The following is a 25,898-nucleotide window of genomic DNA, read 5'->3' on the forward strand; positions in this document are numbered from 1 at the left end:
CTCGCTTCCCATCCCCTCTCCTCCCTCCCCTCCCTTCCCCTCTCCTCTCGCTTCCCATCTCCTCTCGTCTCACTTTCTCTCTCCCCTCCCTTCCCCTCTCCTCCCGCTTCCCCCCTCCCTTCCCCCCTCCCTCCTCCTGCTTCCCCCTTCCCCTCCCTTCCCCTCTCCTCCCTTCCTCCCTCCCCTCCCTTCCCCTCTCCCCTCCCCTCCCTTCCCCTCTCCTCCCGCTTCCCCCCTCCCCTCCCTTTCCTGCTTCCCCCTCCCCTCTTCTCTCGCTTCCCCCCTCTGATGAGGATCTCCTCTCCCTCCCTCCCCTTCCCCTTCGGTACGTCTTTTTTTTAAAAGGGGGAGCGGGGAGGCGGTGAGCGCAGAGGCATTCCATCTTTTTTTTTTTGGGAGTGGGGAGACAGGGAGTGGGTAGGCGAAGGAGAGGTAGAGGGGGAGGCAGGGAGGCAAAGGGACGGAGGAGAGGTGGGAGGCATGAGGCAGAGGAGAGGAGGTGGGGAGACGCAGGAGAGGAGGGGGGGTTAATCCCCCCCTAAAGCTGTTGCATGCACAATAGGCTGGCCCGTGAGCTAGCATGTTGCATGCGCAATAGGTTCAAGGGGGGCCAATCCCCTTCCATAAGCCCCCAAAGGGGGGGCCTATTGCGCTCATAATAGGCCCCCCCTTTCGGGGGCTTAGGGGAGGGGATTAACCCTTCCTTAAGGAAGTAGGGGCCCTTTTGGGCTCCCAGAAAAAAACAAAAACAGAAGAGGACGTTAAAAAAAAAAAAGAGGATGAAATTTTTTTTAAAAATAAAATAAATTTAATTAAATTTAATTTTAAAAAAATAAAAAAATTAAAATTAAATAAATAAATAAAGTTTTAAATTTTTTTAAAAAATTAAATTAAATTTTAAATATATAGATAAATAAATAAATAAATTCAAATAAATAAAATAAACTTTTTAAAAATTAAATAAAATTTTAGAAAAATTAAATTAAATTCTTTTATCTATGTTTATAAAATATTTTGAATTAAAGTATTTATGTAAAAAACTATTAGATAAAAAAATAGTATCTAGAAATTTAAAAATATATTTTAACTTTTGAAATTTCAATTAATTTTTAATTTTTCAATTTTAAATATTTAATTAGCAATTTTTTTAATATTTTGAGTTTGAAAATCATTGTAATTCTCATTTTTTGTTTTTGATTGCTTTGCAAAAAACTATGGCTTCGAGTGTTGGTTCCAAGGTGTCTGCTTGGTATTTTATGGAGCGCAAATCAAAGTATTTTTTGGTGATCATTGCCGAGAATGTGTCAAGCGTGAAATATTCTCCAGAGGCAGTAAGAAATGGTGGCATGGTCTCAACCATCAACATTAAAGAAAACAATTTGATAGAATTTGTGTGTAAAGGGAAGAATGACGATGTAGTCTATAAGTTACGAGTTACACACAAGCACTTCTTGAAGCCCTTACAAGATTCAATTGAGGGATCCCAAGAATTACTCAGTGCCTTGGAAGCATTGAAGAAAATGGGGGATGCATTTCCAAGTGGTGGTGTTGTACCTTCAGTAGCAGTAAGTACACCATCTATAACATGTAGCCCTGAAGTTATATCGCCAATATCTATGGCGATAACTACAGTATCTCCAACAGTAACTACAATATTTGCGGTAGTAACTACAGTATCTCCAACTGTACCTACACCATCGACTACTGCAACTACAAGAACAAGAAGGAGTGATGGTGGAGTAGATTCAAGTTCCACAGCTATTCCCAGAAAGAGACCCGAAATAACTCCTACTCCACGTGCAGATCATTCACGTAACACATTATTTTAAACTAGGCACAAAATTGGATAGTGATGATCAAGAAGATCCACAAGAAGAAGATACAAGTCTCGCAGACTTTTCTATAAGTGCACTGGCAGACTTACATCCTCTAGAGGATGAGGGGTACATTTGGGGATTTTTACAATTCAACGTGGCCACAATGCTTATTGATCCAGCTTTCATTGTTCACAAATCAAAGAAAGCTAGATAAGACATTTGCACGCAAATTGTATGAAGATATGAGGAAAACAAGAACTCCAGTTGCCATTAATATTACTCTTTGTCCTATGGCATTTAAGAGACTTCAAGAAGATGATCCTACATTGCATGATGTTACATTTCAAAAGCATGTGGACTTTCTTGATGCTTTTGAGAACTTTAGAAGGAGAGACTTTGTTCGTGGAGAGGCTTTGTACCAAAACCGATATGGGACTGACATCGAGAAGAGATACATGCTGGCAAAGAATAGATTCTTGGAAAGATGCAAGTTTGAGCCCATTAATGGGAAAAACTTTTGTGAAGCTTCTAGGATCGCCCTTGATGAGGGAAGAAAAGGAAACTTGCCACAAATTGAGTGGATGGAAAAGCTTCAACGGGTCATTTGTCATGTATGCATATTTAATGATGACTGAAAGTACATTCTAGAATCAAAAAGGCTGAATTCTACTCCATTTAGGTTGAAAAAAAGCTCTTCTCTTTGTGAGATCCTGATAAAGGCAAGGGAGTTATGGGTGGGCTGTGAAAAGCCACAAACAATGAAGGGCAGGAGACCTACATCTAAGTACATGGCAAAGAGGACTCGGTTCTATAGATGCTTGAAAGGTGTTGTAAGCAATACGCCAGGTGTACCAAGTAATAAGGTTGAGGCAAAGGATCTGAACACCATCATTGCAAGATACATGGATGTTACTTGCATTCTCTTCCATGAGGACTCAGTGTTTCAGAGCATGGTGGATGTTTGCCAAGCATATGAAATAGGAAAGATATCCTTTGAGACACCATAGCACACTGCAACTCAAAGGAAAGAAATAATGAAACCGATGTCTATTGTTTGGTGGAGAGCATTAAGGTTTGTTTTAGATGCAATAACAGAAGAAGTATGCAAGAAGATCCTAAGCAGTGACTGCTTCTTTGGAAAGAAGAGCAAGCATAGCAACTTGGATGAAGTGGTCACCCGAATGATTCAAAGTGAGGCTGCTCTCTCGGCACTATTATTTTTATTGAAATCTGATGATGAGTTAGCTGGCAAGTCAATTGATGTGGATAAGAAGAAAGCACTTAGCCTAGGTCAACTCCTTGATAAGACATGGGCTAGAAAGTGGTTGGCTTCAATGGATGCAGATGCCATGCCAACAAAGGATCTAAGAGCTAAAATGCCAAAGGTTGTTGAGATAGAATATATGGACATCAAGAAAAGGCCTTGTAGTCCACTGCCCAAGGTAGAACAATTGGTGGTTTAGATGATGGTTCTGCATTCAACTTCTCCTATGATATCTTGCTATCAGAGAATGATACAAATTTTGCACACATCAATGGCATTGATACACAACATTTCATAACAATGAGCGGTCATGCTTGGGAGAAGCCATGTGTATTTTTCATAGATGAATTGCAAGACCTTGCAGTGTCACAGATAGTTGAACTTGTGCGGTTTATCATAGAAGGTCCTATGGCAGATAAGAAAAGATCAATGTTGGTCCTATTCGTGACAGCATCACAAGGGATGCCTTGTATGCGAGTTTGACATCTGCATTTGGGTATTTACTTTCAAAAGTATACCATGGTATAGTCCTACGCAATCATATGACTGTCTTGGAAGGCACTGCAATTCAAGTCTTGCAGCCTTTCTTGATGTGCTTCTTATCCAGGGGTGGTGGCAATCTAATGAAAATTCCTTTAAGGACTCTTGAGCTTCATTACTTTGAGGACAATAAGGTTAAGCTTGATGTAGCAATGGTGGTGGATTACAGAAAGCCGATGGATCCTGATGTGGAACTTATTGAATGATGGGTGGGAAGTAGCATTGGATCGAATGGGTTTTGCTGCTAAGAAATTGCTATGCCAAGGTAGAAATGTAAATGTCATTGATACCCCCCATCAGATGGAGTTCTTTGACACATATTACAATTGCACTACCTTCTTTGAAGAGGAAAATATCAAAGAAGAGTGTAGTGAGGAAAATGTTAAAGATGCGGGTAGTGAGTTTGAGGGTGATGATTCTAGCTCAGGTGATGATGAGGATGAAAGCTCTACATCCGATGACTTACGCCGAGAAGAAATCCGCACAAAGAATAAGGGTGATCAATTATCAACTAGAGTTAAGGAGGTTCCACTCATCATATAGGAAGGCTCGCAGCAACAAGAAATAGTAGTACAGCACGTCGTAGGAAAAGGTAAGCCTAAAGAGGTGGAAGCACTTCCCTTGAAATTAAAAGTGAGGAAGGAACCTTTGATCTTGGGTGAAGGACATGCAAGTGGATCAAGCAGGGAAGCCTTACCCAAACAAGGTATGGACAAGGCAAAGCATGGAGGCAAAGCATGACCAGGGGGAGTTACCAAGAGGCATAGATGGTTCTTCAACCATGACCTTACAGACTCTAGAGCAGCCTACTAGTCAGTAACCTAGTAGCCACAGGACCCTACTCACCAAGAACTTGGTCATGAGACTCTAGAGCAGCCTACTAATCAGGTGCTTGGAACTGAAGAGCAAACTACTAGGCAGGACGATACTAGCCAGGACCTTGCTACTGAGACTCCAGTCTTAGAGTAGCCTATTAGTCAAGACCTTGGTAGTCAAGGGTGCATTGAGGACATTGGTTGTCTTAGAGCAGCCTATTAGTCAGGACCCTAGTAGTCAAGGGCCTGGCATTGAGGGCATGGGTACTGAGGAACATGATGGTTGACGGCTTTGTAATCACTAGTTTTGAACTTCGCAAGTTTTGAACTTTTATGTAAACTTAAGAGAAGATAGGAGAAGAGAGGAAATAAGAGAAGAGATAGAAGAAAAGAGAAGAGAGGAAACAAGAGAAGAGAGGGGAAGAGAGGAAAAGAGAAGAGAAGAGAAGAGAGGGGAAAAGGAAAAGAGAAGAGAAGGAGAAAAAAGAGAATAGAGGAAATAAGAAAAAAGAGAATAGAGGAAATAAGAGTGGGGAGAAGAGATGAGAAGAGGGGAGAAGAGAGGATACGAAAGTTTTACACCCATCACTCCAGCTAGCGCTTAAGGCACTAGTTGTAGGCCAATGCATTCATGAAAAGAAAAATAGGAAAAGAGAGGAAACACATTCTTACGTGGAAATGGCGTGTCCTGGTACCAGATAATCCCGCTCAAAAGAGGAGGTGTTTCATGTCCTAGCCCTATAAAAGATAGGAAACATACCATTTTACGAAAACTAATTATTGAAAGCAGGAGTTTGGAGAAGCAACATTCCATAAGGTATGGATTGAGGAGACAAAGAGAAGCCTACAAACAAGGAGAAAGCACGAAAACAATAGGTAGAGCTTTCATACTCTTCTCTTTCATGATTGCTTTTTGTGTATTGTTTCTTCCTTAAGAGAAAGAAAAGGAAATGAAAGAAGGAGAGAAATTTTAGAGAAAGGAAAGGAAAGTGAAAGTAGAGGAAGGGAAATAAGAGGAGAGGTAGAAAGAAAGACAAAGAAACCAAACAAACTTGAAATAGAAGGGGAAGAGAAATTCTTACCTTGAGATGGAGAGGGAGCTGCATCAAGTCTTGTAGGTGTAGAGGGACAATGTAGGAGAGGATGGAGAGGTGGGAAGGGGAGGGAGGAGGCAAGAGTGAGGAGGCAAGGGTTGTAGTGATCACGAGCTAAAAGCGAAAGCGAGGGAGGAGAACGCGTGAAAAAACAAATGGCATCATAGGACAAACAACACGCGGTCTTTGGTTCCTAGAAAACTTTGGTATGGGCATCAGTAATACTATGGGTATATAAAAGTAGAGCATTAGTATAGACATCAGTATGGTCGTCAGTATATACCAATGCCCATACCAACAAAATAGGGGTTTTTTGGGGGTTTATGGTTTACAATTTTTTAGGGGGTTGGGGAGTGGGGGCCTATTTTGGGGGGTGAGTGGGTGTTTGAAGGGATTTAGGGGCGATTTAGGCCCCAGGGTGTTCGGTGAAAGAGAGGGGATATGGGGGTTTGACAAAATTTGAGGGATTTGGGAGATTTGGGTGTTTGGGTGTCTAACTTGACTTGGGGGGATGTGTACAGATGGACAAGATGAGTAGTTAATGAGGGTATGGTGAACATGATGGATTCTTTTTTTGGAGGCACCACGGGAGATGGGGGTGAGATGTCTGAGCATGAGACCATGATGCAAGACTTGACATCAACAATGTTGTATGATGGTGTGAGGATGTCAAAACTATGAGCTTGCCTCTAGATCTTGAATTTGCAAAAAAATTATGGATGGTCTTCTGATTTCTGCCATGGCCTTCAAATCGGCCTACTCTACCTCTACTCTACCTCTTTCAACATTTGAGTAGAAGACAATTTGTTTTGAAGTTCCTCCTGACGAAGATGCACCACCATTTCTCTGCTCTTCAAAAATTAGAAGAGCAATCAACTCCTCAAAATTAGGAAATTTTTCACGGATGGCAGTGGATGTCCGGAATTGTGTATAATCCTGTCCTAGACCATTCAAGGTCACAGAAACTAAATCATCATCTTCCACTGGCGACCCAATAGAAGCAAGTGCATCTACAATCTTCTTCACCTTCATGTGGTAGTCATTGATGCTCATATATTCTCTCTACACATTATGCAACTCCTGCTTGAGCTACATTTTCCTTACTTGCGTATTTGTGCTATACATTTTTGTCAAAATATCCCACGCCTCCTTCGGCGTGCTTGCATCCTTAATATGCACAATCATAGAATCTGAAATACTAATAGACAGCTAGTGCATAACTTTCTTGGCTCTCTCATGCCAGCCTTTAAATGCCTGTAACTCCTGTTGATTGGGAACATTAGGAATAACTGGTTCTTGTTCAGCTTCGGTAATGAACTCCCAATAGCCTTTTCCCTTAAGGAAATTCGTCATTCTAAACTTCCATGTTGGGAAGTTGTTCTTGTCAAGCTTTTCATTGACTATCTGTAAAAGAGCATCAGATGCCATTATAGAACACTGCAAAAATATTCTATCGTGACTGTAAAAAACACAACTTCTGCCTCACAAGGGCAAATCTACAAAACTGACGAAAGTGGTATTTGACCACACAGTCACTTCCTAGTGATGATTTTGCATCAATAGGCAATAAGAATGATTCTGTCACTCCCAATATCTCTGCACATAGGCATATCATGCAATTTTTGTGACAACTTTTCACTGACCTGCAGAATAGTGGTCACACAACAAAATAGGGCACCTTTTTGAGTGCCTATGAAAAAATTCTGCCAACAAAACGGGCCCCGAAATGGCCTTGAATCAAAAAAAAATGTCACCTAGGGCTTTACTCTACTGCATAGTAGATCTGCAACTAACAAGTCGGTGACATAAATGCACAATGGTCACCCTGGCATATCATGAGTGGAGCTCGATATCTCAACAGCCTGGTGGTTGGAACATCATGCAACTGTAGGCTGGTTCAGCTCAATCGCTAGTTATGTGATTGTCCTAAACTAGCATGGTTGAATAGACATTTGTTATTGTCCATCCTGGTGGCATGGTTGAGCAGAAACTAACAACAATATATTTTGGAATATATTTTTATTTTACTAAACCAACATGGTGGTTGGAACATCATGCAATTGTGGCTACTTCAGCTCAATCACCAGTTATTTGATTGTCTTGAACCAACATGGTTTAGCATATATTAGTTATTGACGAGCCTGGTGGTTGAAATTATTGTGTTTCTTAGTACTTAAATTGGTTAAATTTAATTTCATGCTAATCGGGTCATATACCACTGTTAAACTGTGAAATTTAGAAATGAAAAGCAATATATTGTTCTTTTCTAATGGTGAAATTCAAAAATGAAAAGCAATGTACTTATTATTATCTAATATGTGAAGTTCAGACCGTCAGGCTAAACCATCTCGATGGTTGAAACTGTGACATTTCAATTGGGTAGAGAAGCTTTGAGCATTGTAAGCCCTAGTACATCAAGAAACTCAAAGATAAGAATGTTTATTGTTGCAAAACACACATAGACTTTGACCTAGCAAGCTATGAATGACTGGAGATCCAGTCGTGTTGGAGCATTACTCCATGTGGATCAATGCCCATGCCTCCCCAATGAATGTGCAGTCTCTAGGCCACGTGGATCCTCATCATGTGTTGCAAGGGAGGGCAAGCTTTGTAGCCTAAGGTCTCTATGGGAGCCATTGGTTTGTCCAAAGGGATGACAGAAGATGAACATGTAGAGGCCAAATTGGTACAACTTGAGAAGTTGATTGTGCATATCACGTACAATCATTTTCTTAATTCTTCCACACCTGATGCCAATCTGCTTGTTTGCTAACTCACAAGAGTTCAAGTCAGTGCAACACATGTATGATAGGGAGCATGACACCCTATTTGTGAAGCATGCTTTTTTACTACATTGGGAATGGCTAAAAAAGGAAAATCCCCATGCAAAAAATATAAAATGACATTGGGTGTGGTCAGTTGGTGCTGCCTCTCAATTTAAATCATCACATGGATTCATTTTGTCTCAAGGTTCAAATCCCTGGCTGGTGGTCTAGACATGATGTGGAATATCTTCGGGTCTAGCCATGGCAAGGGTGAACATGATGGATGCGGTGCTATTATTAAGCAAGCTCTGTTTTCTGTTTAAACACCAATTAGCATGCCCTCAAGAAAAACTCAATGATGCCCATGATGATGTAACACAGCTTACATCCAACCTCTCCATAGGCATGCATTCAACATGCAGTAAACAAAGCCTTAAGAAAACTATAGTACACAAAGTGTTCCATGAAGTGAAAGTGGATGAAGTGCAAAGGAAAATCTGGCACGATTGCGAGAAAATCAAAGGAGTTCGTGGTCTACACAGCATATGGGGCTTTTCAAACAACCAACTGATTAAAACGAGAAAACTTTCTTGTGTCTGCAGTGCGTGCATCATAGGGGATAATGACGATTGTGAGAACATTGCAATTGTGAAGACATGGGAGCGAGTTTAAGTTGTCCTCTACATTTAGATGGAGTGACAAACAATGGAAAGACAAACGACTTGCCACAGTTTGGTTTTGATGACCTCACTGACTATCTAGAAGAGGGGTATAACTTTGCAGTCATCGTTGATTCTAGGGAGAACGAGGAAGATGAGCCATACTTTATGTTGTAGTGCACAAAACCTAAGTACAAGGTTGAGGAAACATGTAACGATAATTGGGGAACAACCTATGAGAAGTAGGATGTAGTAGTCGAAGCTTTTTAGTACAAAAAAGACATCCAAGAGATGCTACAATTACGAACTGTTACATAAGAGTCCACAAACATGTGTGTACTCTCATCTAGTAAGAGCTATTAAGTTCCAGATGCAACCTGTGCCACAATGAAAGAAGGGAAAGAGTGTCTTCAAATTGGATTTAGACACACATGAGCACATCTTGGGGTGTCTTGGAGTGGTTGGATGAAATATGTCCACTAGTCCTACAAAATGGAATTTGTATTTGAGACTGCTTCTTTTTAGTATATCCCAAACAACCACCATGTTGGTTTTATTAAACTATTTTTGTAAATTCCAAATGGTAAATCCCATGCTTGTCTTTAGTATATATCAAAAACCACCATGCTGGTTTCCCATAACAAATCCATACATCCTACAAATCCATTCATCTTGTAATAATAGAAGCAAACCACCGCGCTGGTGGTTGTTAATATCCTAGTGCAAACCAACCATCGCACTGGTGCTGATAACTTATCTTGCACTAACCCTGCACTACTACCGTGCTATCCCTACACTACTGCCATGCTATCCTAAAATTTGTTGCATAGTGCTATACTAAAACAGTACCCTTTAGACTATTTATCATTTCGTTAACCCCATCAAATTTCATCCCATGCTTGCTTTTAGTATATCCCAATAACCACCGTGCTAGTTTTCCATAACGAATCCACACATCCTACAAATCCACTCATCTTGTAATAATAGAAGCAAGCTACTGCACTGGTGGCTGTTAATATCCTAGTGCAACCAACCACCATGCTGACGATAACTTATCTTGCACTAGTCCTACACTACTACCATGATATCCCTACACTACTGCCATGCGCCTATCCTAAAATTTGTTGCATAGTGCTAGTGCCCTTTAGACTGGTTATTCTTAACCGTCAAATTTTCACCATCGGGCTACTTAAAACATTTAAGTACTAACGTGGAAGGAGGTCGATACAAAATTAGGTATTACAAGCACCATGAGAAAGTCCACAAGTCCAAGAAATGTCTGTAAGATTTTTATTGTTTCAAAACATGACATTTTGCTTTTTCAAGGAAATTCTAGACTACCAACTATCTTATCAGCTTCTCTATGGCAAGCATCTCCCAGCTCTTGAGGCCACAGTCTGCTGAACACAGGCAGAACTCTTCACACACTCGGATTACACACTGCTTGCTTGATTCTGCCAACTTATATGCCCATAGTAACTCCTCCTTTCACTAGGGGTCCTCTTCATCCTAGTCTTTGCACTCTATACATCTTCACACCTCTATCCTACCAAAAGAAACCTACATCATGAGCTTAACAAGTACCTTAAAGGAGTAGAAAAAAAATAGCTAGGGGAAATTCATATTCGCCATCTCTTCCAACTCCAAGTAATACACCCACCACTGAAGCATGTCCTCCTTGCAGCTATTTTCCTCCTCTGAGTCTGTTTCTGTGAGGATGCCATACAAAATCATTTTCAGATAGAACAACAACATTCCAAAGTTATTTGGGTATGCCATATATTCATTGTAGGTGGATCAGTGTACATAGTTTTGGGGCTAGATTTCATAATGGGCTCTTAGTTTTATGTCTGCACTGCACTTAAATAGGGAGAGAGTTTATTGAGCCCAACCTTCTCAATCTTTAGTCTCATATTAGTTTGGTAATCGAAGACTTTGAGTTCATTGAGCCTGACCTTCTCATTCTTTAGTCTCATGCTAGCTGTCTAATCAAAATCTTTCATCTCACATTACTTGTCTAATCGAAATCTTTCATCTCACATTAGTTCACTAATCAAAATATTTCAGTCTCACATTAGTGATCTAATCGACATCGTTCGTCTCACATTACTTGTCAAATCGAAATCATTCGTCTCATTATTATCACCGTGCTGGCATGGATCAAAGGACACTATCTAGTCACATAGCTGAGAAAACATTGCCCAAGTAAACTCTGGAGAAGATTAACAATTCAATAGATTACACACAGATTACATAGATTACAATCTCAAAGACTCCTTTAGTTCAGATTACATCTCAAGGACTCCTTGTTGAGCTCCCTAATTGCAAGCTCGGCCCTCCTTACTCCTTTCCAAAATGGGATTGGTTCCTTTCTATAGGGGCCCTCCCCCTCCCTTCATGCCGCTTCCTCTTTCCTTGATTTGAGCTTCCTGGTTGCAGGCTCGTCCCTTCTTGCTCCTTTTCTAAAGGGGGCTGGTTCCTCCCTTCAGGCTCCTTTTCCTTGAAGTCAGGCTTGCTCTTGGCCTTTTTAAATTTGAGCTCCTTGTCTTTAAGATCTTTTGCCCAAATGACTAATTGAGCTGCAACATCTATTTTCTCATTGTAGATAGCTGTAGCGGACAGGCACATTTGATCTGTCCATGACTTAAGCAATGGCAAATGACATTCTCTACAACTAGATTTTGTATCCACAAACACTCCAAAGCAAAAAACATGCACAAGGTGGTAGCACGCAAGCCATTGGATACAACAGTCATCTATGATGGGGGTATGGCAGACCATGCATTTTGGACCCTACTGCATAGTAGGATAGGCATCTGATTTAATTATTATGGCCACCAATACCATAGTCTTGCTTTGTACATGACAAAGTTACTTCTTGATTCCTTTCTCCCTCACCATAAGGCTACGGATGTTCTCCTTCATCTCCCCCACTTTTTGCTCACTCTACGCAATAGCTTTATCTACATCCCTCATCATCTGTTGAAGTTGCGTAAATTGCTGAAAAACATCCTCATGGGCCATTTCCAAGACTTCAACTCTAGTTTGGAAATCTCTTAAGATGATGGATAGTAGGTTTTATTGATCTGGTTTATGTCAGCATAGGGGATCAGGTAGCTGATATATTCACGAAGGCATTAGGTGCAGAGAAGTTGCGCAAGTTTAGAGACCTGCTTGGTGTGTAGGAATTGGGATTGAGCTCGAGGGGGAGTGTTGAGATATCGAGCTCCACTCATGATATGCCAGGGTGACCATTGTGCATTTATGTCACCGACTTGTTAGCTGCAAATGCGGTTGGTACACCACCCATGAATAATAGCTAGATGACAGCTATCTTTATGTACTCTAGTTAGTGGCTCAATTAGTATGCCACCTAGGTTAGCTGAGTTTGGTTTGAGACCCACATATAGGGTTCATCTATTCCTTTTGTACTTAGAGAGAGTTCTTTTGGCTTTCACAACTAAGAAGAGGAAAATGTTTTTCAACCTCCACCTTTATGTGTATTCCCCCATTGTGTATGTGAGAAAGCTACAAGTGAGACTCCTTACTACTCTCCCACTCTCTTCACAGTTGAGTGGAGAGGATATGCTCCAAAAAAAAGTCCAAACCAGGAGAGAAAGTAAAAAAATTTTGAATAGTGTGTTTCTCTCTTTTCCTCTCTTCTCCCCTCTCTTATTTCCTCTCTATCCTCTCTCTTCTCCTCTCTTTTTCCTCCCTCTTTTCCCCTCTTTCCCTCCCTCTTCCTCCCCTTTCTTTTTCTCTATTTCCCTCTATTCCCCTCTCTTCTCTTATTTCCTCTTTTGTCTTTTCTACTATCTCTTCTCTTATTTCCTCTCTTCCCCTCTCTTCTCGTATTTCCTCTCTTCTCTTTTCTCCTATCTTTTCTCTTATTTCCTCTATTCTCTTTTTTATGTCTCTCTTCTCTTTTCCTTTTCCCCCCTCTCTAGACTTTTCTTTTCTTTTCCTCTCTTTCCCTCTCTTCCCTTATTTCCTTCTCTTTTCTCCAATCTTTTCTCTATTTCCTCTCTTCCTCTCTCCTCTCCTCTCTTTTCTCTCTTCTCCCCTTCTCTCCTCTCTTCTACCTCTTCTTCTCTTCTCTCTTTTCCTGTCTTTCCTTCTCTCTTTTCCTTCTCTCTTTTCCTCTCTTTTCCTTTCCCCCTCTCTTCTCTTCTCTCTTCCCCTCTCCTTCAAGTCCCACCCACGTGAAGCTTCAATAGCCCGACATTGAGCAAGCATTTGCAGACTTGTGTCATTGCCGCCCTCTCCAAATCACTCTTTGGATTCCTAAGAGTCTCGGTTGTCTCAAATGCATTTTGGATTTTTTTTTTCTATGTCATGGAAACTTTTGTTTTGGATACATCTGGTAATGTAACTTATGGGGATATATGATAATATACGATGAAGTCTTATGTAAATTGTCTTTTCATAGTTTTAGTAAATTGAATTTGAGTTTTAAGTAATAAATTGTCATTTAAGTAAAGTGTAAGTATTGCCTTCTTTTAAGTAAATTGTATTTTTGCTTTTGTGTTTGTTTTTGTGTTTGTGTTTGTGTTTGTCCAATCCAACCAAATTATACATGTCAACATGTTCCACGTTCGAAGAGTACGAGCCCGTGATCATGGGGCCCCTTGTAGGAGGAGATGTCATGATCTGTACTCTCCAGATGACCTTCTTTCCATTGAGCCAACTCTTGAGTGGCCTACCCCTATGACTCCCCTTGGGTGGACTCCCCACGAGCCAACACCTCTCTAGTCTACCCCTTAGAGAACTCCTTTGCTAGCAGCCCATGGCTTTATTGAGTCTTGACAAGTTTGTCGCATCCATGAGTGACACGGAGGCAACGAGATTCTTCTCTCTATTGTCCCAGAGGACCTCAGATATTCCCTCTCCTACACCCCTTGGGGGTAGATTAGGGCCATCAATGGATTTACCTACTCGACAGTCTTCCCATGTAGCCCCTTCAATCGAGGGGTCATCCTGGGCATACCCATCATAGATCTAGAAAGAGTATTAAGGGTCGAGGCTACTGTGGTGGCTCGAGGGATGTAGATGAGTCTGCACACTCACATTCCTACAGATCTCCACTTCATCATGAGATGCATTACTAGTTAGGTCTCTTGCCCTCTCCACTCACAGGCCGTAGCACCCCAGATACCACTCACTCCCTTACTCCTCACTCCTTAAGTGCTCGCATGATCCCTCGCTCTAGCTTTGCTACTCCATCCACCACGAATCCTTCTGACTTTATTTCTCCCGAGGACCTTTCCTACAGAGTGAACAACGATGGGGAGGTTATACATGGGAAGGCGGTACTAGATACATGAGGAGGTTGGTGAGCACCCACGTCCGTAATGATAGATTCAGACCTTGGAGCCAACATGACAATAAAGCCAAGGAAGCTTGCATAGACTCCCTCAAGAGACAATTTCCAAATTTAGAACTTGGAACCAACAGGACAATAAAGCCAAGGAAGCCTGCATAGACTCCCTCAAGAGACAATTTCCAAATCCTAAAAGGTTTGAGTTTGAAACAAATGCCATGCTTACTCGCATGGGGGAGCTCCTTAGGTCTCGTAGATATGAACTAAGGGATGCTGTTAAGGGGGGTAAGCACAAGCCAGGGTGGGTGGACCTGAAGGATAGAAAGAAAGCAAAGAAGTTTTACAAGGACAATCCAGATGGATTTTAGCCTTAGCGGAGGGCAACAAGGATATGCCTGGAGACCATAGGTCCTTCGTAGCTCGAGAGCGATGGCAGACTTGGCAATGAGGCATGGGTGGCAAGTATATATTTATTTTCTGCTGAATTTCTAATATGTTCAATCTTTCAAATGTCTTGTCATTCATATCGAACTTATTGAATTTGGATCCACATGAATCTGTGATTGGAAGGCCTCTAGACAACTAGGAGTACAGAAGGTCCTTCAGTATTGGAGCCAGGGCATGGTTTAAGGAGAAGGAGAGAGAAGGAGTCCACATCGATTAGGAAAGGGTGGTGGCACGTCATGTGAGTATATCCTATTCCTCTTCATTATCGTTTGACTATCACCATTGTCTCATAATCGACACTCTTAGTTTTTCTAACTTCTTTCATTCTTGGGGAGGCACATTCAACGCATCCGGAGATCTAGATGAAGAGACAGGATTTGAAAAAGAAGCGACTAGGTGAGCAGAAGAGGAGGGCGAGGGATCGGGCACATGCAGAGAGACCGAGGGCGAGAAGGGCAATGAGGAGATAGACTAGAGACTAAGGGCAAGGAGGGTGAGGAGGACGAGGAGGAGAAATAGTAGGATAGGACATTTAGTGGTTCAATGTTCTGGCACTTCTACCATTTGTAGTAGATTTCCTCAGTAGATTTGCCATTTTGGAGTTCGGTACTTTTGCCATTTTGTAGTGCATTATCGGATTTGCCATTTTGGAATCCCGCACTTTTGCCATTTTGTAGTAGATTTCCTCAGTGGATTTGCCATTTTGGAGTTCGGAACTTTTGCCATTTTGTAGTGCATTAGTGCATTACTTCAGTGGATTTGCCATTTTGTAGCATATTACCATTACTTTGTAGACTTTCATTACAAAATTGTAATGTACACTTGTGCATTTGTAACATTTAATCGTGATTTTAATGGGAAAAAAATTTATGTGGGGCATGATGGGACTAAAACAAGTCCCATCCTACCCCACATAATGTTTTTTAGCCTTTGTAAAGCATCGGTATATGCCGATGCCTATACTGACACTACAATGTCGGTATATATTGATGCCTACATTGATGCCCATATTGACACTGTCAGGCATATTTTACCAAACGATGACACTAACGACTGCACCGATAGTTTCTTTGCGACATCTACACCGATGGATTTTCTGACACTTTCCACTTTTTTTTATAAAAGAAATCTTGATATTTAGCATCCATATCGGTGTCAAAAAGAGGCTTGTGTCTTGTAGTTGATTCAACACCTCAAAAGCCATGCTTTGGATCTAAAAGATTTCCTTGATGGGGATGGGAAACGTTGGTGTTCCTCGGGTGTTCCAAGTGGATCACGCTCTAGGATGTACCTACTCAAGCATTATTTGAATGTATATCTCTTGACATGATAAAAGAGAACTCCAATTAGCTCCAAAATTGATGATAATCACTTGACTTAAAATAAAAGAAAATTTTGGCATTTAGTGTTCACTGTAGATAGAACTTATCCACGTGTTCCTTGATATAGTGACCTTTGTATCCTAGTTCTATAGCCAAATGAGAAGATTGTATATCATTCATACTATTGATACGTGGAGCAATCCTTAGAAGTCTTATATGTAATGTATTAAGTTGAGGTATGTAATTGCAACAACCTTGACTTGTCATGGGGAATGCACCCCCCAATTCTATCTTATCATCTATAGCCCTCTCCCTTAGTTGGCTTGCAAGGATAACTTTTCTATTTAGTATTCCATTACTGATCATTGATAATTTTTCTCACTCCATTCATCAAAGGAGTCTCTCCTCTACTTATACTCATAGATTTCCTACGTGTTGGGCCTAATTATCCTCTTGCTATAAGATGCATTGTAGTGATTTTTTCTCGAGCATAGTGAGTATTTGTTCATACTTGAAGGTGACAAAGAAAACCAAGAGATCCTGAATGATATCAATATCATTTAGTGACATGAAATCAGATACTTGGAGACCTATGCTCCCGTTGTGAGTGAAGTCGAAATTCCTAATCTCGATCATACCCCCATGAGAATCATTGTGACACAAGAGGCTCACAATTTTAGCCTGGGTATTTAGCCTGGGTAATAGGAAATGGATGTAGCACAAGTATAATCAAGAGAAGAAAGTACGACAAGTGTAGTCTTAGAGCAAGCAAGTAAGCATGGATGTAGATGTAAGAGAGCTATGGTGAAGGAAGGGTTGGGGGAGGGAAGGCATATATGAGGGTGACTGAGGGAGCCATTAAGGAAGAAGAGGAGGATTAGGATCAAGCTTGAGGAGGAGGAGGAGGAGGAGGAGGAGCTTAGAGTACCATGGCTATGGCGACCTAATCTAATAGATCTTTGTTGTTTAGCTGGTTGGAGGTCTCTTTTAAACTCCAAATCAATGCACAACATCAAGATGGAGGTTCAATTTAATGAAAAAGTGAAGCATAAGGACATATTTATTCACACCAATGCTTCCTTTTTCGTAAATCTCTTATTTTATTATGGACACTCTAATTTACATCTTTTGTTTCTTCAAATATTACAAATATTTCTTGTAAGCAAGTGATATTGTCCAAACAATCTACAATAGTGTCAAAGAAGGATAAGCATTCAACCAACTGAAAGGTGGGTAACTATATTCTTTTGTTTTTGCTTTTGTGGTGAGTTAACCTCCAACCGAATACAAAACATAGACTTGGAGGTTAAATCTATGCAAAAGTGAAAAATAAACTACTTTCACACTCGACTTTCACTTAAGGACATCTCCTTAGCTCCCTTAAGGATATCCCTTAGCCCTATATCCTCCACACTCTAGTCTTAATTGAATATAGACTATAGGCACACAGTTTTCCAAGGTAATGAGCCTTCTAAATTGAAGGTAAACCTTTATGAATGCCACTTCATTTTTTAATTGCATGATTTTTGAAGTGCATAAAAGAAAGAAATTGATCTTTGACATCGATTTGAAGCTTGAACTCAATGTTCCACATCGAACTGGAGCTTGAATTTGATTTTGAACATTGAGTTCAAGCTTTAACTTGATGTCAAATAAGATCAAGTTCAAGCCTAAACTTGATGTCCGACATCGAGTTGAAGGTTCAACATGAGATTTGACATTAGGTTATTGTATAGCTTATGAGCTCTTACTATTTCACTATTATGTAAGTAATAGTTTTACACTAAATATTATCGAAACAATAATCAATTACCATGGACATGAAAATTTTTTAGAACATTTATAGTGTTTAATTTGTTCCACCTCCATCATCTAGGGGTAAAACCAATGTGACCAACGATCATAGTGTTGTTGTAGAAGCTAATTAGACTATACTTGCATACTAAAATCAAGGGGCAAGTCCATAACTCGTGCTTCCCCTGCATGCAGCTTCTCTCTGACATAATGATAATGAACCTCAATGTGCGTTGTGCGAGCATGAAACACAAAATTCTTTACTATTGCTATAGCACTTTGACTATTAGTGAGAATTGTAGAAGGGCCCTCCAATAAGAGATGAAGATCAGCAAACAAACCATGTGGCCAAACACATTCAACTGTTGCTGTGAAAGCTGCCCTGTACTCAGCTTCACATGAGGAAGTAGCCATTGTAGATTGTTTCTTGCTCAGCCAAGAAATGCAAGCTTTTCCCAAAAAGAAACAATTACCACTAATGGACTTCTCGGTATGATAGTCTCCAGCCCAATCTGAATCACTGTAAGCATGCATCTGCAAGTCACCCCCTGGGGAAACATCAAGACTTTGTGCCTTTCAAATAATGAAAGATGCGTTTTACAGCCTGCCAATGTGTAATCTTTCGGCTGTGCATATACCTACTCACTTGAAATACTGCATACTGAATATCGGGTCTTGTATCACACAAATAGATGAGGCATCCAATAGCCTGGATGTAAAGTGTGACATCCACTAATTCACCTGCATCATACATAGTAAGCTTCAGCGCCGGCTCCATGGGAGTGGCTATAAGCTTACAATCATGCATGTTGGACCTATCCAAGAGCTTTTGCACATACTTGGATTAAGACATAACAATGCCACACTTGTCTTGTATGAACTGGATCCCCAAATAGAAATTTAACATGCCCAAATCTGTCATGTCAAATTCATCTTTCAACTCAGCTTTGAAATCTACAATTATTTCCTCATTTGACCCTATGAGCAGCATGTCATTTGACCTTGTGTGAGCAGCATGTCACCTACATCATACATGCCCCGGCTGTTGAACCTATCCAAGAGCTTTTGCACATACTTGGATTAAGACATAACGATGCCATGCTTGTCTTGTATGAACTGGATCCTCGAATAGAAATTTAACATGCCCAAATCTGTCATGTCAAATTCATCTTTCAACTTAGCTTTGAAATTTGCAATTATTTCCTCATTTGACCCTGTGAGCAACATGTCATCTACATAAAGAATGGTGACCAAAATATCCCCCCTATCCTTCTTGATGTAGAGGGTGCTTTCCATGGGACTATTACATATGCAACCGCTTACTTGCTAGGAATGCATCAATCTTGGCATACCATGCACATGGGGCTTGATTCAACCCATATAAAGCTTTATTTAGCTTGCAAACTTGAAGGGCATTTCTAGAACGTTCAACTCTAGGAGGTTGTTTGACATAAACCTCTTCTTGCAAGTCCCCATTAAGGAAAGCTATTTTTATGTCCAATTGATGGACTATTCTAAACAAAATTTGTAGCCATGGCAAAAACTGACCTTATGGTGGTCATTCAAGATGTAGGAGCAAAAGTCTCCTCATAATCTATGCCCTTCTTCAGTGCATAGCCTTTGGCAACGAGCCATGCCTTGTACCTACCAATGGACCCATTTGGCTTCCTTTTCACTTTGAAAACCCAATATCCAAGATGCAACTGCTTCTATGACTTCCAATTGATGTCTCCAATGTCAATGGAGGGTTTTCCCCACTATCCACTAGGACTTGCGAGGCTAGAACTTGAAGATTGCTCCTCTATTGAAAGCCTCAAGTCATCTTAAATGCAAATTTGAAACTACTTCACTCCTAGTGTCTGTGTGATATTCAAAAGCCATCTCTCTCTCTTTGTGGCCAAGTCTTCTTCTACCTTCATCTCTCCTCTGTAGACTAGCTCTCGTAGCTACCTCGTCTTGGTTGCACCTCTCATCCATTACTAGCTCATAATTCATTGCACCCTCTTGGTCATCCAAATTCTGCCAACCTCTTCTACCTTAGTGCAGGTGCTCTTCTCCCCTGGCCACATATCTTTCGAGCGTGTTTTAGACATTATTTAGCACGTGATTGATATCAAGGGATGGTCAAGTAGGTCTACAAGGCTCTAAAATCCTAAGACTATACTTTGAAAAATCTTTTGGAGTAGTTCGCCAAACTGAGCAATTTTTGTAGCTCTATGTGGGTCAACATATACTTCTATTTTTAAAATGTTTGCACTCGGTTTAGATCTAAGGCCTCCATCAATAAGCCATGTGTCATATCTATTAAGAAGAATGCAAGGTCTTAACACTCTTGCATATTTTGCATAATGTGCAAAAGCCAAACGGGGGGAGTAGAGGGCTGGGGGTGGGGGCTACTAGATGAGGGGGTAAAACAAAGAACACCTTAAAATATGAAAAGTCTTCCATCTCAAAATCATGTAACTTTTGCATGCGTTATCCACAAGCAATGAACTCATATTTAAATCTCTTTTAGAGTAGAACATAGCCATGCTAATATAACTAAACTTTATATATTAAATTTTTAAAATAAATGACATACTGAATGTTTTCTTAGTAAAGGGAGCAACAATACAAAATGAGAAAAAGCACAATCATTTTAAATGAAGAACAAGCCTTACTAGACATGTTTAAAGATCCCAACTAGACAAAGCACAACAAAAGAAAAGAGGGGAGAATGGAAAATAATCGAGAAATAAGCCATGAAGGAGGGGGCTTAGTTTATAGGTCTAAGTAGATTTATTAGATCGAATTTCCTTCTTTTTCCAACATTCAGAGACACGTGGAAAGTTCCCAAAAGTAGCATCCAATTCTCCCTTTAAGGATGGAATGTTAATAAAACCAAAGCCTATTAAGAACTATATAAAGAAGCATAACCTTTCAAAGTACCAAAGACACCACCAAAGAAGTTGTCATTGTGAGTATCCTAACTCAAAGGACATGCTAATGAGAGCATTTCATGAAAATCAAGTACCATAAGTCTCTATCATTTTAAAATTGCCAAGGGCTAATGGGAAGCCTTAAGCAATCCAAGACTAAGCACTTGCTAAGCATTCACACTTGTTACAATAATTGAAGAGCTGCACCTTAGCATTAAAGTGACTAGAAAGGTTGTTTGTGACATGTAAACAAAATTTACATTAGGTTGGAGGATATCCACATGTAATGCCACATGGAGGGCAAGCAACTTAATGGTTGTTTGGATGCACGAGCACATGTATCATTTTGGATAATGATAATCCTACCATTGTATAGGCTCCATATATAGAGGCAAAGGCCTCTATTTATATTGCTACAAATGTAGAGACCATAACCTCCCCTCCATTCCACCTTCATCCTCCCACAATTGGATTTGTGGGTGGATTTCAATAAAACTTGCCACCTCTTAATGACTGACCATCCATCTTTGACAAGCTACAAATGCCATCTTGTCTTTCTCTCTATCCATCTCAACTTAGCCTATTTTATTCTTTCCTTAGCCGCCATCTATGTAATATGGTCCTACAATGTTCCTGTACGACCAATATTAGAGACCATATTACATTGTAGGCCCATATTAGAGACCATATTACATTGTAGGCTGCTGCATATTAGAGAGGAATTAGAGTGGACATTATTGTATAGGAACATTGTAATATGGTCTCTAATATGTCGTACAGGAACATTGAAGAAGTTGTGGCTGCAATTAGAGAGGAATTAGAGTGGACATTATTGGAGTCAATGGTGGCAGCATTTGTTTAGCATGGGCTAGATGGTCACTCAATCATAAAGAGGGTGGTAGGTTTTCTTGAAATCCACCCACAAATCCACCAATCATAGGAGGATGAAGGAAATACAGGTGGAATGAGGGGGTTTGGCTCCTCCATTTGTAATTTAAATAGTGGGCTCTTGCAGTGTTTGTAGAGAGGTACCTCCAACCAAAAATGCATGTGCCCTTGCATCCAAATAGTCATTAGGTTGTTTGGCCACCATGTGGCCATGCTCTCAGTGATTGAAAAATAGCATTCCATATGATGTCCAAGGGTGAAATAGCATTTCATATGATGTCCAAGGGTGTCGAGTTGGCTTTACACCAAAAATATATAAAAGCAATTAGGGACAATAAAGTGCAAGTGCATTTATAAAATTAAATATTGTCTATGACACCAAGTAGATATAAAAGCCATTAGAGACAATAAAGTGCAAATGCGTTTATACAATGGCTACTCTTGACAAAACATATAAAATTTAAATGATCTACTCTCCTTGGCTTTTAAGTTGACTCCTTTTCCTCCCTTTTCATGTTATAGCGATAATAATAAATTTCCAGGTGAAATGTTATCTAAGCCACAAACTCCTCATGTCATTGATATATTTCTATCTATTAATCCGTTCTATGACATTTGATGCGATGGGGAGTTCAAAGGGAGCGAGACACCCTCTAAGAAGGACTGGAACAGAGTCAATGCTCGAGCAGGATCGGTGTAAGGGACCATGTGGGCTGCGCCTCTCACAGTCGCGTAGCTCAGATTTTCATAGCACAGCGTCCACCCGCCCACCTGTAGATTTGTAGAGCATCCAATCGAAACATATATAGTTAGGAAGCGTTTAGAAAGCTTCGAAATATCGTGTTGCGATTAAACCATGCAGTCAGCTACGCGCAGATCAAAGGTAGAGCATCGAGGGGTATGTCTAATCACAAGCAAATAAGTAGCAAAGGCAACGGTGGAAAATAGAAAACATGAGACGAGATCCTTAGAAAATAAATCTCCGTAATGTGCAAATCATCAGACTTATAGACAATCCATTGCATCAGGAGCTCGGTGTTTCCTTCTACCTGTCCTGCGTGGTACCACGCACTATATGGGACCGTTGTCTGCAAGCCTAATATGTATGCGAGCTGATCGATTTGCGTTCTCGTCCCGCCGAACGGCACCACTGTATCTTGATCTCCACTGCTCATAATTTCAATCAGCTAACTTGACCATGATTACCGAACTCGAAAATAAGAAGCATTACGGTAGACACCAGGTCATGTCCAGCACATAATTCTGCTCACTCACCTGTAGATGAGGACTCGGACACCAGCTTCGACAATGTGTGCTAAAGTAGGCAGCATAGAGTCGTCAAAGTTGAATTCCTCATATATTAATGGCCTGCAAACACATATATGGGCGAGGTAAGACGATGGCCGCTATTGGAAAGAAATTGGGGATCTGCACAATTGAAGTACCTTAGTCAAAGATCAAGAGTAGGCGTGACGAGAGTACCCATTGCTGCATTCGGCCCAAGGATAATCCAATCCTGTAGTATTTGCATGGAAAGCTCGCTGGACTTGTGGTAGGTTCATGTAAATGCCCAGCTCTTCCTCGATACAAACGTCCAAACTGCTAGCGAAGTACTCTGGGATCCTGTTCAGGAGCCTCTATTGCATGCAAAGAAGGCAGAATCCCGTAAATCAGAGAAGAGAAAATCAACAAAGCATGAATAAGAAGCGATTCGCAAAGTCTGACATCTACGCGCAATTTAAAAAAAAGGAAAAACCAGTACCATGCGCTCCTTTAACCGCAGTATTTGATGCATTGAGACAGGCAGGCACACATCTATAAGTACATCGTAAGGATTGATGAAATCGCTGACTTCTCGCTCGAGTTCAAGGTATGCAAAGACACAAGCATCCGTGAGACTGGCGTAGATCGAGAAGTTGCAATTTGCTACTACTGCTGCGTAAGTCTCGTCGGATATCAGCCCATGTGACCATACAAAGAAGACTGTCGCCTCATCATCGATGATGCCATTCAACAACGGATTTCCAATCTGTGGAGAACACAACACCGCAAGTTGCAACGCAATGTAAGCAAGACTCTGAGGCGATTTTGTGATGTAACGTATCAGTATAAGCTTCTGCCAGACGGTAAGCCTTCTTGCGCTAATTAGTGATTAAGTGATCTTCTTTCAACAGGATATGAGTTGAGCATGCACCGCTAAGCCCTTGAAGTTGAAAGCCAGCTCGGGCTCAGCCTCTCTGTTGTAGTCTACCACAAGTTCTGCCAGCTGCGGTGCGTAGTGGCCTGCGACAATCCGGTAATAGCCATGTTATACTTCCGATGTCAAAGACAAGGGTTTTCTCAGCCATCTATTTTGCGTAGAGGAGAGAAATCAGCCATATGCGACTTCGAGCTTGTCAGGACCTTACCAGCATAGCTTTCTCCCGTGATAAAAAATTCTCTCGATTTGTATTCTGGAAACGCCTCGAACCAGTGCTGTAGGAATACGAAGTTGTCCCGAGCTGCAATTGTCATTCCAAAATTCCAATCATGATCAGACAGCAACTAGAGGCGAATGCTGCGAGACGCTAGAGTAAGTCTTAGTAGAAGGAGATCTTGCCGGTGAACGTATCATTTGTGATTAGATCCGAGCTCGTATTTGAGTATGACCATCCCACTCCAGCAGGTGAATCCAAATAAAGAACGTTGGAAGCTGGTGACAAAGCAACACAAGAGCTTATAAGGTTGAAATGTCTTGAAAAGATAATCACAGTCTTAGAAAATTCATGCTCGTTAGTCTCTCACAGAGCCTGTATGAAAAGTTGTGGTTACACAAAAGTTCACTTCAGTGCCTGAAGTAGAATATGGAGTTTCCTACGGATCCCCGGCTCCCCGCTAAAGACACAAGTAATAGCTAGAGTAAACCAGAGCTAGGAGATAATGGCAAGCAACATCAGACCTGTATTCCATGCATAGGGGTTTATCACTAATGTCCCATTGCTGCTCACTCGGAAAGGACCATTTTCTGTGAACGCACCTAGCCCGACAGAGGTGCAGCCAGGTCCTGCAGCATACAAGACGAAATCTGTCGATCCGTAGTCGTTCTAGATCTTCTTAAGGGATACCTGAGTCTAATAGGAAATTCCGCGAGCTAGGTAATCGAAAACATTCCAACATTGAAGAAAAATTAAGAGCTTGTAATTTGACGGACTCACGAGCTACAAACACAACCATTAACGTCGAAGAGCTGGGTAACACAAAACGCATTTGAGGCTTGGAGGATGTCGGAGCGATAATTTACGCTACGAGAACATGCATTTCGCAGAATCAACAAGGCAAAAACCCGATAGACAAACGATTTGGCATAAAATTGAGATTGATAACCTCCGTTGAGCCAGAGGGTGAGGGGCATCGAGGAAGGGTCATGTTGGGCTTCGACGAAGTAGTAGAAGAAGCTACGGCCAGCGACGGGGTCAATGGTGATGTAGCCGGAGTATTGGAGGAAGGAGACGGGGGGCTGGCCAGGCAACGAGGAGATGAGGTCGCCAGCGGGGGCAGCAAAGGCCAACTTCTGCAAGACAGTACAAAACAAAACGAGCAGTGCAAACAAATATAGAGACGGTGAGTTCGCCATAGCCAGCAGCTTCGCCATAGCGAGCAGCCACCCAACAGTAACACCAACAGTTGTTGCCTAGTTTCCTACAAAGTGCTTCTTCTTCTTTTTCCTTGCTGCATGGTACTCTCCAAGTCAGTGAAGGATTTCACTTCTTGTTCTTCTTCACATACACACAGCGACCACTGCAAGCACCAGAACTGTGGAGTTCGCCATAGCCATTATATGACAAAGGAGTTGCATCCTGCAGCTGCATCTTCTCGCCGAGTGAGTGAAGGATTTCAACTTCTTCATTCTAGTTCACATACACACTGCGAGCACGGCAAGCAGTAGAGATGGTGAGGTTGCCATAACCTGCAGCTTCGGCATAGCCCGATCCCATTTGTTTGTTGCTTAGTGCAGTTCATCCCAATACTTCTCCTTTCTTCTTCACATTCATTACCTCTGGTGCATGTTGTTACATGTGATATGCTCTCTCCTGAACACATTAAATGCTTGATCGTTTACTGTGTCCTTTTTCACTATAGATGCAGATCTTCTTACATGTTGCTTTCCCCTTGACTTGTGCATGATCTTACACATAGCCCTAGATGGTGACCTCCCTCCCCCTCTCTGTCCCTTTATCTCCTATAGCCTTCCTCCACACTATTTCCTTTTGGTTTC

The 25,898-nt window shown here is 41.1% G+C and overlaps 1 protein-coding gene across 1 annotated transcript; it reads right to left on the reverse strand.

The window, feature by feature from the left end:
• Positions 1–22,017: 22,017 nt before the first annotated feature.
• Positions 22,018–25,621, reverse strand: LOC147879792 (serine carboxypeptidase-like 42). The gene is made up of 10 exons (XM_087372155.1): positions 25,007–25,621; positions 24,582–24,686; positions 24,243–24,335; positions 24,052–24,144; positions 23,838–23,926; positions 23,406–23,672; positions 23,126–23,280; positions 22,919–23,011; positions 22,693–22,810; positions 22,018–22,414 (listed from the first exon to the last, which is right to left on the reverse strand). The coding sequence occupies exons 1-10, from the start codon at positions 25,272–25,274 to the stop codon at positions 22,250–22,252; spliced, it is 1,446 nt and encodes a 481-aa protein (XP_087228281.1). The 5' UTR covers positions 25,275–25,621; the 3' UTR covers positions 22,018–22,249.
• Positions 25,622–25,898: the final 277 nt, after the last annotated feature.

Source organism: Dipteris shenzhenensis, chromosome 33, assembly GCF_047967505.1.
Source record: "Dipteris shenzhenensis isolate YYH24624 ecotype China chromosome 33, Dip_SZ_1.0, whole genome shotgun sequence".
Taxonomy (NCBI): Eukaryota; Viridiplantae; Streptophyta; class Polypodiopsida; order Gleicheniales; family Dipteridaceae; genus Dipteris; species Dipteris shenzhenensis.